The sequence below is a fragment of the Drosophila simulans genome, chromosome 2R (genome assembly GCF_016746395.2).
Source record: "Drosophila simulans strain w501 chromosome 2R, Prin_Dsim_3.1, whole genome shotgun sequence".
NCBI classification, from domain to species: domain Eukaryota; kingdom Metazoa; phylum Arthropoda; class Insecta; order Diptera; family Drosophilidae; genus Drosophila; species Drosophila simulans.
Genome location: NC_052521.2, coordinates 14,645,146 through 14,663,959, shown reverse-complemented (window position 1 = coordinate 14,663,959; position 18,814 = coordinate 14,645,146). Strand labels below are relative to the sequence as shown.

The 18,814-nt window shown below is 46.2% G+C and overlaps 4 protein-coding genes across 5 annotated transcripts; 2 read left to right on the top strand and 2 right to left on the bottom strand.

Annotated features, from left to right (window-relative positions):
• The first annotated feature begins 2 nt into the window (after window positions 1–2).
• LOC6734901 (actin-like protein 6B) lies at window positions 3–1,656 on the top strand. The gene is made up of 3 exons (XM_002081862.4): window positions 3–346; window positions 421–1,263; window positions 1,327–1,656. The coding sequence occupies exons 1-3, from the start codon at window positions 148–150 to the stop codon at window positions 1,560–1,562; spliced, it is 1,278 nt and encodes a 425-aa protein (XP_002081898.1). The 5' UTR covers window positions 3–147; the 3' UTR covers window positions 1,563–1,656.
• Window positions 1,657–1,666: 10 nt separating this feature from the next.
• Window positions 1,667–3,064, bottom strand: LOC6734900 (S-methyl-5'-thioadenosine phosphorylase). The gene is made up of 3 exons (XM_002081861.4): window positions 2,892–3,064; window positions 2,042–2,821; window positions 1,667–1,982 (listed from the first exon to the last, which is right to left on the bottom strand). The coding sequence occupies exons 1-3, from the start codon at window positions 2,940–2,942 to the stop codon at window positions 1,944–1,946; spliced, it is 870 nt and encodes a 289-aa protein (XP_002081897.3). The 5' UTR covers window positions 2,943–3,064; the 3' UTR covers window positions 1,667–1,943.
• Window positions 3,065–3,436: 372 nt separating this feature from the next.
• LOC6734899 (threonylcarbamoyladenosine tRNA methylthiotransferase) lies at window positions 3,437–5,337 on the top strand. The gene is made up of 2 exons (XM_002081860.4): window positions 3,437–4,568; window positions 4,629–5,337. Exons 1-2 carry the CDS (start codon window positions 3,579–3,581, stop codon window positions 5,307–5,309), a joined length of 1,671 nt encoding a protein of 556 aa, XP_002081896.1. The 5' UTR covers window positions 3,437–3,578; the 3' UTR covers window positions 5,310–5,337.
• On the bottom strand, window positions 5,319–18,178 carry LOC6734898 (uridine-cytidine kinase-like 1). 2 transcript variants are annotated; one of them, XM_016168321.3, is made up of 7 exons: window positions 17,980–18,178; window positions 7,029–7,330; window positions 6,858–6,964; window positions 6,487–6,794; window positions 6,243–6,429; window positions 5,590–6,183; window positions 5,319–5,530 (listed from the first exon to the last, which is right to left on the bottom strand). In XM_016168321.3, exons 1-7 carry the CDS (start codon window positions 18,042–18,044, stop codon window positions 5,414–5,416), a joined length of 1,680 nt encoding a protein of 559 aa, XP_016028175.1. In that variant the 5' UTR covers window positions 18,045–18,178; the 3' UTR covers window positions 5,319–5,413. The 2 variants fall into 2 exon arrangements, with proteins under 2 accessions (XP_016028175.1, XP_002081895.1); XM_002081859.4 differs by lacking the exon at window positions 17,980–18,178 and adding an exon at window positions 9,284–9,970.
• Between the last annotated feature and the right edge of the window lie 636 nt (window positions 18,179–18,814).

Below are 18,814 nucleotides of genomic sequence, written 5' to 3'. Positions count from 1 at the left end.
ATATTTGCTTAAACAATCGATAACTTATCAGACCATCTCCAGCGAGGAAGAAGCGTCGTGAAAAAAGCCGCAAAATATACACAGACTGAAGTATTTTCGCGAATTACTTGAACACAACGTGCGGAAAAGTATTCGGAACGCCCCAAGATGAGTGGCGGCACCATGCTATATGGCGGCGACGAGATCGGCGCCCTGGTCTTCGATCCCGGACATCATTCCTTGCGAGTGGGCTACGCACAGGAGGATTCGCCCAAGGCGGAGATACCCTCGGTTGTGGGGATTGGAGCAGCTCCAGAGACCAATCTCGATCCGGAAACCAAAACAGATAACAATGCCACGCCAAATAGTGAGTTTCTACATCGCCTTTTATTTTTAGTTTATGAACTATTAAACACCCGAAAAAACCGGCAATCCCTCTAGATGCGGACCAGCGTAAGTTCTATGTGGACACTAACTACGTGACCGTTCCCCGTTCCAATATGGAGGTGCAGACCTATATGAAAGACGGCATGATCGACAACTGGGACCTGTTTGAGAAGGTGATTGATTACGCCTACGCCAATGTCATTCAGTCGGAGCCGGAATACCATCCCGTGCTCTTTTCCGAGGCATCGTGGAATGTACGCAACAACCGCGAGAAGCTAACTGAGCTGATGTTCGAGAAGTACAATGTTCCAGCCTTCTTTCTGGTAAAGAACGCCGTTCTGGCTGCCTTTTCCAGCGGGCGGGCCACCGCTTTGGTTGTCGATAGCGGAGCCACCCACACCTCGGCCGTTCCCGTGCATGAGGGCTATGTTCTATCTCAGGCGGTGGTTAAGTCACCCCTGGGTGGGGACTTCCTCTCACGACAGTGCCGCCAGCATCTGGAGAAGCACGGCATTGATCTGTCACCGGTATACAAGATTGCCTCCAAAGACGTCGTTAAGGAGCGCGACAACGGACGCTTCACGCTGCGCAAACTGCCAGAGAACCTAACTCAGTCGTGGCAAAACTACATGTTGCAGCTCATGATGCAGGACTTTCAGATGAATGTGCTGCAGGTCCTAGAAAATCCGTTCGACGAACGGGTTGCTGCCCAAATCCCGACGGTACACTACGAGTTTCCTAATGGTTATCATCAGGACTTTGGTTCTGAGCGGTTTAAGATAGCCGAGAGTCTCTTTGACAATGCCATGCTGGGAGCTGGCCAATTGGCGTCCACCAGCGTGGGCATGTGTGATGCGGATGTGCGGCTGTCACTTTTCGGCTCAGTTGTCGTTACTGGTATGAATTTTCCCTAGATTTCTAAACTAATTACCCACTAATACCTCAATATTTTGCTTTCAGGTGGCAATACTCTTCTGCAAGGCTTTCCGGAGCGCCTAAATCGCGATCTCCAGCTACGTGCTCCCTCAAATACGCGACTAAAAATGATTTCTGCCAATGGCAGCGTGGAGCGAAGATTTGGAGCCTGGATTGGTGGTTCTATTCTAGCCAGCATAGGTACTTTCCAGCAGATGTGGATATCGTCGCAGGAGTACGAGGAGGCCGGCAAGAGCCAAGTCGAGCGGAAGTGTCCGTAAGGACAGCGCAATCGAATTCCAATTTTAATTTTAAAGACGCAACTCTATGTAATAATATAAATGTGAACTTTTAAGTGTCCCATTATTCAGAAGACATTCGAGCGTTTGTTTAGGAATAGATTGCATTTGATTACGGAAATGTTTTTAGTTACACACATATGTATATATTTACTGCGACGCTGACGCGGACGTTACAGTTTCACATTTCAATGGAGTTTTCACTGGCTGCCTTTTGTCTTTCGGATCTAATTCGTACGTAATGGATATGGAGTGAACTCTGGGTCCTCGCTTTTTGTGGAACTGTTGATAGAGCGGTGGCACATAAATCTTGCGGCGAATCAGCGTCTCTTCTGTTATTTCGTGGCAGAGTTTTATAAATCGTCACATGGCTCCAGACATTGTGTTGTTGCAAACGCATTGCTATGGGCGGATCACTTGATGAACTTTGTTTCAAATTTTGTTTATCTCGGCTCACTCACCTTGGCATTTAGTATGTCCTCCGACCAGTCCTCCTTGGCAATTCGACCAACAGCGTTGACCAGAATCTTCTTCACCTTAATCACGTTCTCGGCAAAAGTACGTAAGACATCCTGCACGTTGACACCCTCGCATCCCATGCGCCAGCAGTCGTAGTCCGTGGCAATGGCCACCGACCCGTAAAGTAGGCCAGCCTCCTTAGCTAGCACCACTTCTGGACACGTGGTCATGTTTATGAGGTCCCCGCCCCACTGACGGAACATGTGGCTCTCCGAGCGAGAGGAGAAACGCGGACCCTCAATTGTCACAATGGTGGCCTTGTCGTGGGCGGGAATCTCCAGCTCCTTGGCCGCCTCGAGCAGAATGTTGCGGGTGCGTTCGCTGAATGCCGGAAACATGGGCAGGTGGCAAACACCACGTGGACTTTGTGCTTTGCCATCGTAGAAGGTCTGAAGGCGTTTAGTAGTCCTGTCGATAAAGTCGTGTGGAACAACCAGGTTGCCCGGCTTGATTTCTTCGCGCAAGGACCCACATGCTGTAGAGACAATTAAGTGGGTGCAGCCCACATCGCGTAGAGCCCAGATGTTGGCCCGGTAGTTAACATTGGAGGGCATGATGTCGTGCTTGCGTCCATGCCGCGCTAGGAGCACGCACTGTACTCCATTGATCTCGCCTTCGATCAACGCATCAGACGGTTCTCCGTAGGGCGTCTCCACCACACGTTCATGCCGCTGTTCCAGGATATCTGGGTCGTCAAGCCCCGATCCGCCAATAATACCAATCTGTGGGTTATTTATAGTTTGGCATTGAACAAAATGGGGTGCTTAATTTTTGGACGGGCTACGAACTCACCTTGACCGGAAGCGGGTCCAGATTGGTGTCTTTACATTTAATCGTAATCATGTCTAGCGGAGGATTTTGCTTTTACAAGCTGCTGTTTCGGCGGTCTGGAGCAGAGTAGAATGTTCCCGCTGATAGCGTACTGATAACTGTGTGTCTACACGGTAGGGTGCATAAGCCGCAAAAGCTCGGGCATATTGAAATGACACTCAGCACGTCGTCATGGGTGTGTAATTATGGTAGTTCAATTATGTTTGCAACATTATGCTAATTCAGTTTATTATAGTAATAATAAAAATTAATATTTATAATTATAAATTTAAGAACTAAACCTATCATATGATAAAAAATCAAATCAACCAAAATTTAACTAACTAATAAATTAATATAACTAATATTTATTACAATTTATATCCATTACAGCTCCAACCAAAGAAACTTCGTGTAACATGAAAAGAAAACTGGCATGGAATAAATTATTTATTGTATCATTTAAATGGCGAACTTATTTTATATGCTTATTTTGTAGGGTGTCTAAATGTGACAGCCGACCCTGTTATCGAGCAGTTAATCGGGAACCCTACCCGTACGCACTTCCCAACACTGCCGAAGTTAAGAGGAAGAAATCTGAATGTAAACAGCTGGAAGTGCGGCACATGTGTCTTGGCATAGAATCTAAAACAAGAAGAAGGAAAAACAATGTACCACCTTGGACAGGATCTGCCAGGCAACGATGTGGATGATATAGAGGATCTGATATCCGCCGATGATGTCAAGCCGCGTGAGCGCTACGAAAACAAAAAAACCGTTACGGTGCGAGCCAAGAAACGAGCCCAAATTCGACTTGAATCTCAAGAGGAGGAGGATAAACCGAAGCCCAAGATCCACGAGAGTGTCATACCCGGCACCCAGAAAGTTTTTGTGAAAACATGGGGCTGCGCCCACAACAATTCGGACTCGGAGTACATGGCCGGGCAGCTGGCTGCATACGGATATAGATTGAGTGGAAAGGAGGAGGCGGATCTGTGGCTGCTCAATAGCTGCACGGTTAAGAATCCTTCGGAGGACACGTTCCGCAACGAGATAAAGTCAGGCATGCAAAATGGCAAGTACGTCGTGGTCGCCGGTTGCGTTCCCCAGGGAGCTCCCAAATCGGACTATCTGAACGGTCTTTCCGTAATCGGTGTCCAGCAGATCGACCGAGTGGTGGAGGTCGTTGAAGAGACCCTTAAGGGTCACAGTGTCCAGCTGTTGCAGAACAAAAAGAAGGTCCATGGTCGGCGGGTAGCTGGAGCACCGCTCTCATTACCCAAAGTCCGCAAAAATCCATTAATAGAAATTATATCCATCAACTCTGGATGCCTAAATCAATGTACCTACTGCAAGACTAAACACGCCCGCGGTGACTTAGCCAGCTATCCCCCGGAGGAGGTTGTAGAGCGCGCCCGCCAATCGTTTGCTGAAGGCTGCTGCGAGATCTGGCTTACTTCCGAGGATACAGGAGCTTATGGTCGGGATATTGGAAGCTCATTGCCGGAATTGCTCTGGAAGCTGGTGGAAGTGATCCCCGAAAACTGCATGCTGCGTGTAGGCATGACCAATCCACCGTACATACTGGAGCATCTAGAGGAAGTGGCCAAGGTGATGCAGCACCCGAGAGTATATTCCTTTTTACACGTTCCTGTACAGGTAAGGATCTAGTGGAATATATATAAATATTTTTCGATAGTCAATTAATTATTTTTATAGAGTGGTAGTGACTCCGTGCTGGGCGAGATGAAACGAGAGTACTGTCGGCAGGACTTTGAGCACGTTGTGGATTTCTTAAGGGAACGAGTTCCCGGTGTCACGATAGCCACAGATATAATTTGCGGTTTCCCAACAGAGACAGAAGACGATTTCGAGGAGACGATGACCCTTTGCGCCAAATATCGCTTTCCCAGCCTGTTCATCAATCAGTTCTTCCCTCGCCCAGGCACGCCTGCTGCTAAGATGGAGCGCATACCCGCAAATCTGGTGAAGAAACGAACTAAACGACTCACGGATCTCTTCTACAGCTATGAACCCTATGCGGAAAGAGTGGGTGAAATATACACCGTCTTGGTAACAGAAGTTTCACACGACAAGCTCCATTACGTGGGCCACAACAAGAGCTACGAACAGGTGCTGCTGCCCATGCGGGATAACCTTCTTGGTACTCGTGTCAATGTGCGAATTACCAGTGCGAGCAAGTTTAGCATGGTGGGAGAAATTTTAGACGAAGAACGCGATTGGACAAGGTGTGCAAAAAAGCTGGAGTTACCAAACGTTCAAGTGCAAACCAGGAGCCGGGAAAGACTAATCCAACGGTATTTGGGCATTGCTCTGGTGGTGGGAAGTCTGGCTTTCCTCATACAGCTTGTAGTTCGACTTTTATACCCACTTCAATAAAACATCTCGTTCCAAATTCATAATTTAAGTAACGTATTGAACTTAACCTAAGATACATTAGAAACTTGATGATTCCATATAGGTATGGATTGGCCCAGATCTCCTTAGTACTCATCAGAGGGTTCCGTGCCAAAGTAGCGATCGCCAAAGTTACCAATGCCGGGTATAACATAAAACTTACTATTAATCTCCGGATCCAGAGCGGAAGTAACAATTTTCACCTACATATGGGAGAACTCAATGTTAAATTCTGGCTTTTGGAAGTTTGTGTCAATCTCACCTTTGAGAAGGCATAGGCAATGGAGTGCACACCGATCTCAGCCATCAAAAGCGAGGCCAAGATAATGTTTTCCTCGGGTACATCGTGATCCAGCAGCACCCGAATGGCCATCATGGCCGCTGCACCTGTGGCCACGGTGGCATCCATTAGTATCACCTTGTAGTCTTTTATGTCTTTAGGCAGCCTCAGATAGTAAAGCTCCGGCTCGCCGGTCTTAAGATTGGTCTGGATGAGGATCTTTCCAATGCGAATGTCCTTGCACACATCACAAACGGCTTGCTCCATGGTTTCACCAGCTCGGAGAATTGAGACGCCGCATATCTTGCGCGATTCCATACGCTTGCCCTCGTAAAGGACACCTTGTGGAGTCTCCACTGTGGTTTTCTTAAAGGGAAATAGACTTAGCGCATATTCAATGACTAGTCGTATCAGGCGCTTTGAGTAAAAGATAAACTCATCGCGGGACGTATTTCGGCAACGGATAAACGTGTGCAGACCCTTAATCTGGGGCGTGGGATGCAACAAGTGCAGAGAATGTGGCATTGGCTGGTCCTTGTAGGAGTTGGCCAGAGTTTCGCGCAGCTTGAATCCGCGCTGGAAGATAGACAGAGAAATTAACGAGGTGAACGGCGATGCAAGCAGGCAATTCATACCAGTTGCAGCTGTGTGTGCACGTGCTGCACAATGAGATGGATGGCCACCTTGTTGTCGCCTCCACGAGGAACAATGATATCTGCATGGGCCATTGTTGGAGCTATGTAATTGCAATAGGAGGGCTTAACCATATTTAGGTATTGCTTCAGCACGCCCTTTAGGTCGCGTCCGCGCTGTGAGATGTCCCTAAAATTAAACATTCGCTTTTAATCAAGGTAGGCAGAGCCGATTAGCATCGCCTACCTTCTTAACCGCCTAGCCAGACGAATATCGGGATCTGTGTCCACAAAAATCTTCATGTCTAGCAATTCAAGTACTTCAGGACTATGGAAGGTAAGAATACCCTCGAAGATGATCACATTGGCCCCGTACATGGTTTTCGTTTGGCTCTCACGGCCATGTGTCACGAAATTGTAGACAGGAACTTCCACCTTGCGGCCCTCCTTCAGCTTGGTGAGCACGTCCAGCAGCAGCTCGATGTCGAAGGCATCCGGGTGATCGAAGTTATATTCGTTGATCAGGGCCTGCTCATGCTGTTTCTCATTAAGGATCTACAGGATGTCCATAATGAATTTAGTTAATGTATTTCGTCAACTAAAATATAATCCTCCAACCTTGTAGAAACAGTCCATGGACAACAGTGTTACCCATGGAACGTCTAGGCTTTCGATGATTTTCTCAGCCACTGTGGTCTTGCCAGAGGCACTACCACCGCAGATTCCTGAAGGAAATTAAGCACATTAGAGAGACTAGAAAGATTGGTTTTTGGGGAGTGATAAGTGTACCTATGACGAAGGGCTCCACCTGTTGCCCAGCACAATTGTACCAAGGCGGTCGTCCGGCCGTGTAGATCGTGCGGTTATTTGCGCGTATGATGCATTCGGACGGATTCGCGGTGGTGGTCTGGTTGCCAATGGATGTGGTTCGCTGTCTCCTACCGGAACGTTTCAGAGGCGACTCCAACGATGCTTTAGCAGGCACTGTGGTGGGCGAGGCCGGGCAGCAGTTGAGATCCCCGGGCAGACCATTGCCCAGGTCGGCATACGGATCCACGTAGAGTTGCTCGGTGACATCCGAACGGTCATCGCTGCAAATAGTACGTATATAGATTAGTTGGCGATTATCAAGTTCTACACTCCCACCATTTAACGATGACGTTAGCCACAAGTAAAATTATTGGAATTCAGTGATTAGCCATGAGATAACATTTTTATCACCGAGCACTGATTAATTTCATAATAATTTTAAATATTTGTATATGTACGAAAGAGTAGATTACAGAACGTGTTAGTGAAATTTCTGGCAATGCAAGCTTAAAGCTGTAAGTTCAAGGATGCAGTATACTCACTGACCTACTCTACTTTAACAGCCCCCATCTGCACACATATTGACACCCACACAAACGCAAAAAACCAGGCATATCGCCGACGTACAATTAATCTACTGCTCAATATGTTCTATAAATAGACAAGTTACTTGAGGCCTTAATTGAATGTGATAGAAGATAACATCGTTACGTATTATCAGGTTAATTCTTATATGGCTTTCACTGAGAACAGCTAACACGTTACATTTACAGCTCCCTTAATAAATCCCGTTGGTATAGCAAAATTATTGCACGAATATGCAGTAATATATGGGAATATTAGTGATTTGGCATGAAATACGATATGATCATGATGGGTTGATATCTAATATTAACATAAATATACAAATAAGTTCACAACAAAATGTACGTAAATGGTCAACTTTCGATTGAAAATCATATGATGTTTGTATTAAATGTTTTATAGGTTATTGACATATTACTTTTTAATAAATGTGCCCTATCTATTATTACGTTTGGGTATTTCTACCATGTGCGCTGCAGAATGTTGACGTGACCTTACGCTTTCTAAGTAGACGAATGGTTTTTCCGGTCATATTTGGCAGTTAAAACAACAAATACAGACAATAACTAGGGCCAAGTACATGCAAAAACACTCATCATACAATTCTGAGAAGATTTCATAAATAAGAAAATAGGGGCCGGCAGACAAAGCAACGCTAGACGGATCCATTTATCGAATGCTGCGTAGGCGCGTTCGTTGCACTCAATCTTTCCGTCTTTCTCTGTATCTTCTGCTCTTTATTAGCTTGCCAAAATGAAATTCACCGCACAGAAAGAAAAAGCTGGGTTAATATTTTTAAAAATTTTGGAGAATTCTGCAAAAGGTCAATAAATTACTTTGTACTAATGCAAAAAACATTGTCAAAATTTCAGAACAATATTTATGAAAAAATAAAAACGATAAATATTTAAATAAGTTTAGGCTACTTGTTATGAAATGCACATTTAGAAGAATCAAATATGTTCAAGATGTATTTATTTATATACAGCTTTAAATTTTTCTCTCAGTGTGGGGCCAATAATCTGGTGACGGCACAGACGAGATTCCTCTGCATATTTTTAGTTTTTGCACACCAACAAAAGAGGCGAGAGATGAGCGCTTGCCACGTGTGCCGTGCTCTTCCCGAATAAGGAACCAACAGGTTATGGCCTTCCAGGCGGGTGGGACAAGGACGGCAAGCGGGAGTTTCCCGGCGAGGGAGATGCAGGACATGGGGAGCAAAAGGGAGGCTGAGAGAACTGGAAATGGCAAACCGATAGACGTGGCTCATGTGCGTTGTTGTGATCGCTGCCATGTTGAAGAATTGAGAGAGCAATTGCTGACGCTATCGTCATTTCACCATTTGTTGTTACTTGCCGCGCGGCAGACTCATTAAACAATGTTAAACACAGCAAGCGTTAATTAAACACTGAGAACAGAAAGAGACGTCGTGAAACGGGAGTACTGGACAAACAAGCGCAGCACCAAAACAATTAGAATGGAGGTAAATAACACAACAGAAACAACAAAAAGCACTCAAATACAAACCGCACACACACAGATGCCCATGCACAAATGAATGTACAAACATACATATATGAACGTCTGTATGTATAATGGGACTTCGATTGGTTTTTACGTTAAGAAATGGGGAAAATGCAATGAATTACATGTGACCATTGGTTTTGGCTGCTATAGCCTTAACCTTTGACTGCTGATGATGCTGTTGTTGTTGCTGCTGCTGTTGCTGCTGATGTGGTTGCTGATGTAGCTGTTGCTGCTGGTGGTTTGCGATGGTTAGTAAACCGGCGGATGCGGCTGCAAATGCTGAGTTCGCTTTTGCCCCTTTTGGCACATCGTTGTTGCTACTATTATTGCTGTTGTTCTTGATGTTGTGGCCCGACTTGCTGCACAAAAACGTGATGCTGCTCATTTTAGCCCGATCCCGATCTGCCAACGATTTTGAATCACTCAGTTCGTCGGCGTGGGCGTGAGAACTTGGATGTGGAGGCAGCAAGAACACAGCAACCGGCGATGCCAAGCCAAAATGGGTCACTCACTCACTCACACAACGCTCACGCGAATCGCCGCCGGCGTGGATCACATGTGATTTAGAGCTTTTATTTTGTACGCAGCGATTCACCTTTTGCGTTGCGGCCAATATTTATTCGATAACTAATGGAAACAAAAAATTATGGCAAAGGTGTAGCGAGAAGTGCGAGGTGAGCGGCGTTTGGGGATTGAATGACAAGAAAAAGTGTTAAGGCAGCTAAGGTTAAAAAGCTGCGCTGCGCTGCGGTTTCCTCTGCCGACGTCGTCTCCGCATTGTTGTTGTCGCAAGCCTTCCTAGAGGTGGGCGTGTGGTGCATGAGGTTTGGCGTGACACGACTCTGTCGAGGGTGTTTACATGTTAGCCAAATTTGCATAACAAATGTCTTTTTCACTTTTGTTAAGCGAAGGATTTTTAATTTAAAAAATGATTTCAATATTTTAGGTGCCTAAAGTCATAAAATATTTTACGCTACATATGCTTATAAACAAATAATTTTTTGAAGCATTCCACCGATCGCACCAAAGGTATTTTAAGAATGTTTCTGTGGTATGAATATTATTTTTGCCAACTGCAACATTACAAGTTACTCGCTCACGCGCCCATCCTTAGCTTGTAACTGTTCTCGCAGGGGGTTCGCTTCGCTTTCTCTCTCACTCTCTCTTCCGATCCGATGCAACCGGCGAATATAAGTTAACAGCGCATAATATAATTCTTAGCAACTAAGTAGCTCTCCATATAGAATGCTGTCGCGCCAGAATGGAGTTAAGCGCTCTGCGCAAAGAACGCCCGGCAACGGAAGGCTGGTTGCCTCTCGCTGCGAGAGATGCTGAGTCGGCTTTGCCGACTCGTCCCGATGGCGCGATGCATTGCTGTTAGGGTAAACTTCGTTCCATATTTTGTAAACTCTTTAGTCTCAGTTTTGCACCACAATAAAACAGAACGTGCTTTAATTGTCGCTCCTATTGATTCTTACGGCATTGCATGGAAGTGAAATAACTGCACATTTCTACTTCTTCCTTTTGTGCACTCCTTCCAATTTCATAACGTTGCCTGTTGGCATATTGCTACGCCACAAGGCTAGACAATAAACCAAAGGGGGCGAAGTCAAGCCCTCCAACCTAATCTTCAGTAGAAGACACCGGCTAAAGTCGTCCTACCACCGCTGTAACCTTGAGGGAGGAATCTCTGGACATCGCGGGACAACTCCTTACCATAATTGGCGCCCAACGAAAAATCCGAACTAGGCAACTAATTTAACAGGGTAGTTAAGTTAGAAATCATGTAAGTTTTACCTTTGACTTCTTCAAAGCATAAAGAGAAAGAATTCGTGACTGGCCACGTAATTGTTGTACTTGTGTAAATCAGTTTCAAAAGCATTGCATACCCCTTTAATATAAACTATTGCATACCCTAAAAATGAGTATTGCATACTTTTGAAAAACTGAAAAAGTTCATTGCATACTTTCAACAAATAAATAATTATAGCATACTTTGGTATAATTTTACTGCATACTCTTTCTTGCCACACCTCTTAGCCGATCAATTGTGCTCGGCAACAGTATATTTGTGGTGTGCCAACCAACAACCGATGAATCGGGCACATAATTATAGAAGTATTAAGGTCGAATACGAAAGCGAGGATAGCTGGGACGAGGAGCAAGTAGGCCAAGCATTAGGTCAGACATTGGATAGGGCACCGGCACATAATACCATGGACCCCAGTCAGATTCAAGCCCTTATCGACAATGCCGTCAGACAGGCATTGTCGCAACAGCAATCCCACTTCCAAGTTCAACTAAATTCCCTATCTGAGCGGGTACAGAGTTTGCAGGTGGAAGCACCGCAAATCATAACATATGAAAAAGTCTCTGTCAACCCCGAGATTAGGTGCGATATTCCCCTTGACATAATAAAATCGGTACCGGAGTTCTCCGGTACCCAAGACGAGTACGTGGCCTGGAGACAATCGGCCATATACGCCTACGAGCTGTTTAAGCCATACAATGGCAGCAGTGCCCATTATCAGGCTGTTGCCATATTAAGGAATAAAATCCGTGGCGCGGCTGGGGCTCTACTCGTATCCCATAACACGGTTTTGAACTTCGATGCCATTTTGGCCAGATTAGACTGCACGTACTCAGACAAAACATCCTTACGCCTGTTGAGGCAAGGATTAGAAATGGTTAGGCAAGGAGACCTACCATTAATGCAATACTACGATGAAGTTGAGAAGAAGCTAACGCTTGTCACAAACAAAATCGTAATGACGCATGATCAAGAGGGTGCTGACCTGCTTAATGCTGAGGTCAGAGCCGACGCCCTACATGCTTTTATTTCAGGGCTCAAAAAGTCCCTTAGAGCTGTGGTCTTCCCGGCGCAACCCAGAGACTTGCCATCTGCACTGGCTTTAGCTAGAGAAGCAGAGGCAAGCATAGAGAGAAGCATGTTTGCTAACTCCTACGCCAAGGCCGTAGAGGAGCGAGCGCATTCGGCGGCAGACGGCAGGAGCCGTTTCCAGGGCAAATCAAATAAACAGGAACAGAAACAGGACAGAAATCCCCATTTCTTAAGACGACAGAAAACCAACAATGACACTCAGGCGCAAGCACCCCAGCCTATGGAGGTCGACCCATCCTCCAGGTCCAGGCAGCGCGCTGAATATAATCAGAATCACCCTAATGTATCGAACGCGTTTAAGTGGAGGAATCCCTCAGAACGTTCGACAGGACAGGGACGACAACGGCTTAATAACGTTGTCCAAAAGGCCCCTAAGCAAAAAGAGACCCAAGAGGAGTATGAGAAGGCAGCAAAGGCTGCAGTCGAGGAAATCGACAGCGAAAATGAGTACGCTCCCAGTGTCGACTCGTTGAATTTTTTAGGGGACGCTCCCGGTTGCCGTTCATTGAACGACGGCTGGCTGGGAGAACTTTAAAGATGCTAATCGATACCGGCGCGGCAAAAAACTACATTAGGCCCGTAAAGGAGCTGAAAAATGTGATGCCGGTCGCCAGCCCTTTCGCGGTGAGCTCAATACACGGCTCCACCGAGATCAAACACAAATGTTTGATGAAGGTCTTCAAGCACACCTCCCCATTTTTCCTTTTGGATTCTCTAAATTCGTTCGACGCTATCATAGGCTTGGACCTGTTAACACAGGCCGGGGTAAAGCTCAACCTTGCAGAGGACTCCCTGGAGTACCAGGGCATCGCTGAAAAGCTTCACTATTTCAGCTGCCCCAGCGTTAATTTCACTGATGTAAACGACATTGTTGTACCTGACTCCGTTAAAAAGGAGTTCAAGGACACAATAATAAGGAGGAAGAAAGCCTTCTCCACGGCAAATGAAGCTCTTCCTTTTAACACCGCTGTCACTGCCACAATTCGGACAGTTGATAATGAACCGGTGTACTCAAGAGCGTACCCAAATCTTATGGGTGTCTCCGACTTTGTGAACAACGAGGTCAAACAACTGCTGAAAGACGGCATCATCAGGCCCTCAAGGTCTCCCTATAACAGCCCGACCTGGGTTGTTGACAAAAAGGGGACCGACGCCTTCGGGAACCAGAACAAGAGATTGGTCATTGACTTTAGGAAGCTAAATGAGCGAACTATTCCTGACCGGTACCCGATGCCTAGCATTCCCATGATTTTAGCGAATCTGGGCAAGGCAAAGTTCTTCACTACCCTTGACCTGAAGTCAGGGTACCATCAAATTTACCTCGCGGAACACGACCGCGAGAAGACATCGTTCTCGGTGAATGGCGGCAAATACGAGTTCTGCCGTCTGCCGTTCGGATTGAGAAATGCAAGCAGCATTTTTCAAAGAGCCCTAGACGATGTACTGAGAGAGCAAATCGGGAAAATATGTTACGTCTATGTGGATGATGTCATAATTTTCTCAGAAAACGAGTCCGACCATGTCCGCCACATCGACACTGTGCTAAAATGCTTGATCGAGGCGAACATGAGGGTGAGCCAGGAAAAGACAAGATTCTTCAAAGACAGTGTTGAGTACCTCGGCTTCATAGTAAGCAAGGACGGGACTAAGTCCGACCCAGAAAAAGTAAAGGCCATTCAGGAATACCCTGAACCCAAAAGTGTCTACGGTGTTAGATCATTCCTTGGTTTGGCCAGTTACTACAGAGTCTTCATCAAAGACTTTGCAGCCATAGCTCGCCCGATAACTGACATCCTGAAAGGGGAAAACGGCTCGGTGAGTAGGCATATGTCTAAGAAGATTTGTGTGGAGTTTAATGAAACTCAACGCAACGCATTTCAAAGGCTTCGTAACATTTTGGCATCAGAGGATGTCATACTCAAATACCCCGACTTTCAAAAGCCCTTTGACCTCACCACAGATGCGTCAGCAAGTGGCATCGGTGCGGTCCTTTCGCAAGAAGGTAGGCCGATCACCATGATTTCCCGCACCCTGAGACAGGCTGAGCAAAATTATGCCACAAACGAAAGGGAATTGCTAGCCATTGTTTGGGCCTTAGGTAAACTTCAAAACTTTCTGTACGGCTCTAGGGAAATCAACATATTCACCGACCACCAGCCTCTCACGTTCGCTGTTGCCGACAAAAACACGAACGCTAAGATTAAGAGATGGAAAGCCTATATAGACCAATACAATGCCAAGATTTTCTACAAACCTGGCAAGGAAAATTTCGTGGCAGATGCACTGTCCAGGCAAAATCTTAACGCCTTACAAGACGAACCCCAGTCAGACGCTGCGACTATTCACAGTGAGCTGTCCCTGACCTACACGGTCGAAACCACAGACAAACCCTTAAATTGCTTTAGGAACCAGATCACTCTGGAAGCAGCACGTTTCCCGCTTAAGCGAACCCTGGTGCTGTTCCAAAGCAAAACTCGCCACTTGATCAGTTTCGCTGACAAGGGTGACCTGTTAAAAACTCTCAAAGAAGTTGTTAACCCTGACGTCGTGAATGCTATCCATTGCGACTTGCCTACACTGGCGAGCTTCCAACACGACCTCATCACCCACTTCCCAGCCACTCAATTCCGTCACTGCAAGAATGTCGTGGCGGATATAACTGATAAAAACGAGCAGTACGAAATTGTCACTGCAGAGCACAACCGTGCACACAGAGCCGCGCAGGAAAATGTCAAACAAGTCCTTCGAGACTACTATTTTCCAAAAATGGGCAGCATGACAAAGGAAGTGGTTGCTAATTGCAGGGTATGCACCCAAGCAAAGTACGACAGGCACCCGAAAAAGCAAGAGCTTGGGGAAACGCCCATACCCAGTCATGCTGGCGAAATGGTGCACATTGACATATTTTCAACAGACAAAAAGCTGTTCTTGACGTGCATTGACAAATTCTCTAAGTTTGCAGTAGTGCAACCGATCGCATCTAGGACAATAGTGGACATCACTGGCCCCCTATTGCAGATTGTAAACCTTTTTCCCACCATCAAAACAATCTATTGCGACAATGAGCCCGCTTTCAACTCAGAGACAATCACGTCAATGCTCAAAAACAACTACGGCATCGACATTGTGAACGCGCCCCCTCTGCACAGCGTGTCCAATGGCCAAGTTGAACGATTCCACAGCACCTTGGCAGAAATAGCCAGATGCCTGAAGTTGGACAAAAAGACAAATGACACAGTAGAGCTAATCTTGAGAGCCATGGTGGAATACAACAGAACCGTGCACTCAGTTACTCGTGAGAGACCAATTGAGGTTCTTCACTCAGGGGCCCACGAGCGCTGCCCGGAAATCAAGGCAAGATTAGCAAAGGCTCAGCAAGACAGCATCGGAAGATGCAACCCTTCCCGGCAAAACCGTGTGTTTGAGGTAGGGGAACGCGTGTTTGTAAAGAACAACAAGAGGTTAGGAAATAAGCTAACCCCACTATGCACGGAACAAAAAGTGCAAGCAGACCTGGGAACGTCTGTTCTTATTAAGGGGAGGGTGGTCCACAAGGACAACCTTAAGTAGGCACCCCCCTTGCAGTTAGTTAGTAGGTTACCTTAAGAAAGCCCGAGCACTACAGCCTCACCCTATATCTAAGTTCCAGGTTTACCATCACGACGCTCATTACACTGGCATTAGCGAATGCACGGATCACCGACTTTTCGCATGCCAACTACATCCCTGTCGTAGATGGTAACGTGCTGGTTTTTGAACAGCGTGACCTCTTAAAACATTCAAGCAACTTGTCCGAATTCGCTGTCATGATAGACGAGACAGCAAAATTATCCGAGTCCTTTCCCCAATCGCATATGCGTAAGCTACTAGAGGTCGATACGGACCACCTTAGAACTTTGTTGTCCGTCCTTAAGGTCCACCATAGGATTGCCAGGAGTCCAGATTTCCTAGGTACAGCTTTAAAGGTAGTGGCTGGCACTCCCGATGCCACGGACCTTCTAAAAATAAAGATTACTGAGGCGAAACTAGTTGAGTCTAATTCCCGGCAGATAACCATAAATTCCGAAACCCAGAAGCCGATTAACAAGTTAACTGACACCATTAATAAGGTGATCCGTGCCCGCAAAAGCGACTTGGTTGACACTCCACACTTGTATGAAGCGTTATTGGCGAGAAATAGGATGCTGTCTACTGAAATTCAAAATTTAGTTCTCACTATTACTTTGGCCAAATCAAACATTGTAATTCCCACGATTCTTGACCATGCCGACTTGAAGTCTCTCGTAGAACAAGACACCCCTATCATCAGCTTAATAGAAGCCTCCAAGATTAGAGTCCTCCAGTCCGAAAACAGTATCCATATTTTAATTGCCTATCCCAGGGTCAAGTTCAGTTGCAAGAAAGTCGCCGTTTACCCTGTATCCCACCAACACATCATCTTACGCCTCGACGAGGTTACGTTGGCCGAATGCGAACATGACACCTTTGCGCTGACAGGATGCACTGACACCACACACTTCACGTTCTGCGAGCGGTCTCGGCGCGAAACTTGTGCGCGCTCACTCCACGCAGGGAACGCAGCCCAATGCCACACTCAACCCAGCCACTTGCAGGAAGTAACTCCCGTAGATGACGGCGTTGTGATTATCAACGAAGCTTCAGCTCGCGTCAGCGCCGATGGCAGCCCAGAAGTACTGGTCGAGGGAACCCACCTGGTGACCTTCGAGAGAACGGCGACCATCAATGGCTCCGAGTTCGTGAACCTACGGAAGGCATTAAGCAAGCAGCCAGGCATTGCGCGCTTCCCATTGCTTAGCATCGTCGGGCACGACCCCGTGCTCAGCATCCCTCTGCTACACAGGATGAATAACGAGAACCTGCTCCCCATCCATGGCTTTAAGGATGACGTGGAATCTGAGGGTCCGCCTAAACTCTGGTTCGTGGCTGGTGTGGTCCTAAACATTGGCTTAATTGGCTCCTTCGCACTTTATCTGGCATTGAGGAGAAGACGAGCCTCCATGGAGATACAGCGTACCAACGACACTTTCAACATGACCGAGGACGGCCATAAATTTGAGGGGGGAGTAGTTAACAGCGCATAATATAATTCTTAGCAACTAAGTAGCTCTCCATATAGAATGCTGTCGCGCCAGAATGGAGTTAAGCGCTCTGCGCAAAGAACGCCCGGCAACGGAAGGCTGGTTGCCTCTCGCTGCGAGAGATGCTGAGTCGGCTTTGCCGACTCGTCCCGATGGCGCGATGCATTGCTGTTAGGGTAAACTTCGTTCCATATTTTGTAAACTCTTTAGTCTCAGTTTTGCACCACAATAAAACAGAACGTGCTTTAATTGTCGCTCCTATTGATTCTTACGGCATTGCATGGAAGTGAAATAACTGCACATTTCTACTTCTTCCTTTTGTGCACTCCTTCCAATTTCATAACGTTGCCTGTTGGCATATTGCTACGCCACAAGGCTAGACAATAAACCAAAGGGGGCGAAGTCAAGCCCTCCAACCTAATCTTCAGTAGAAGACACCGGCTAAAGTCGTCCTACCACCGCTGTAACCTTGAGGGAGGAATCTCTGGACATCGCGGGACAACTCCTTACCATAATTTATATCGAAATTGAATTTATCACATGTTATGCGTTTGCACATGTAGTGGTGTTTGCGAACGCAGGCCCTATGCCATTTCCCAGCATTTATTTATATTGCGTGCTTAGAGGCCCCACGACGCACACATGTAAGTAGGTACGTACGTACATACGATGAATGGTTTGGAGCACATGCTCTTTAGATATGTATGTGCGCGGGTGTGTGTGAGTGTGTATCACATTCTAATGACTTTTGTTGGATTTTCACACTTTACTTTCAGCATTGCGTGAATTAATGCGGCATTAAAAAGTCATTCGTTACCTGTCAGAGCTAGCGGAACTCGATGGGTTGTAGAACTTGATTTGTTTCGTCTGGGTCACAGACATTTCGACCAGAGAATAGTGATTGCAGCAGCCAGTTGCAGCGATTAGAAAAAAACACGCGGTGATTTACTTCGTCGTGCCTCTCCCTCTCCCAGCAAGTGACTGATTCGTTTCTGAAGGCATTGCGTTGGAAAAACGTGCGCCGCCTTCGTATACATACATATGTATACATCTACCCGAGCTTGAATGGTCAAGTAAAGTGCTAATTGTTAGCTGGGGCAAGGCATTGGAGCGGAGGGACGCTCATTGGCTTGTTTATCTCCATTTGATGCTGTCATTGAGGCATTTATTTGTATGTTTTGGGGGAATTCAATTCCATTCGCAAGACGCTCAGCTGTTAGATTGGGGCGGCGGCAGTGTTGCGAAACGCAGCTGGCTGTTGGAATTCAGGGAATTCCAGTGTGAATGGCTAAAACATAAGCGGGATTTTTGAATGTGTGAAAATTACTTCGAGTTTTTGTCAATAAATGTGCATATTTTACATAAATGGATAATTCTTCGTTTTTAAAAGATTGGCTTACAACATTATCTTTAGATATTTAAAGCTTAAAGGTTGTAAATAGCGGTAGTGATCGGAAAATATATCAACATGAGGCAATTGACCCGTTTCGATTTTTTTTGTTGGTCCTCTATCGATAACGGTAAGGCTAAGAGCAAAGTATGCACTGCAAACCAAATTCATATAAATTAAGGCTATAAAAATGAACACATAAAGAAGCAAGTGGCTGTTTTCTGTCTGTCTTGGATGGAGAAACATGTAGTGCATCACATAT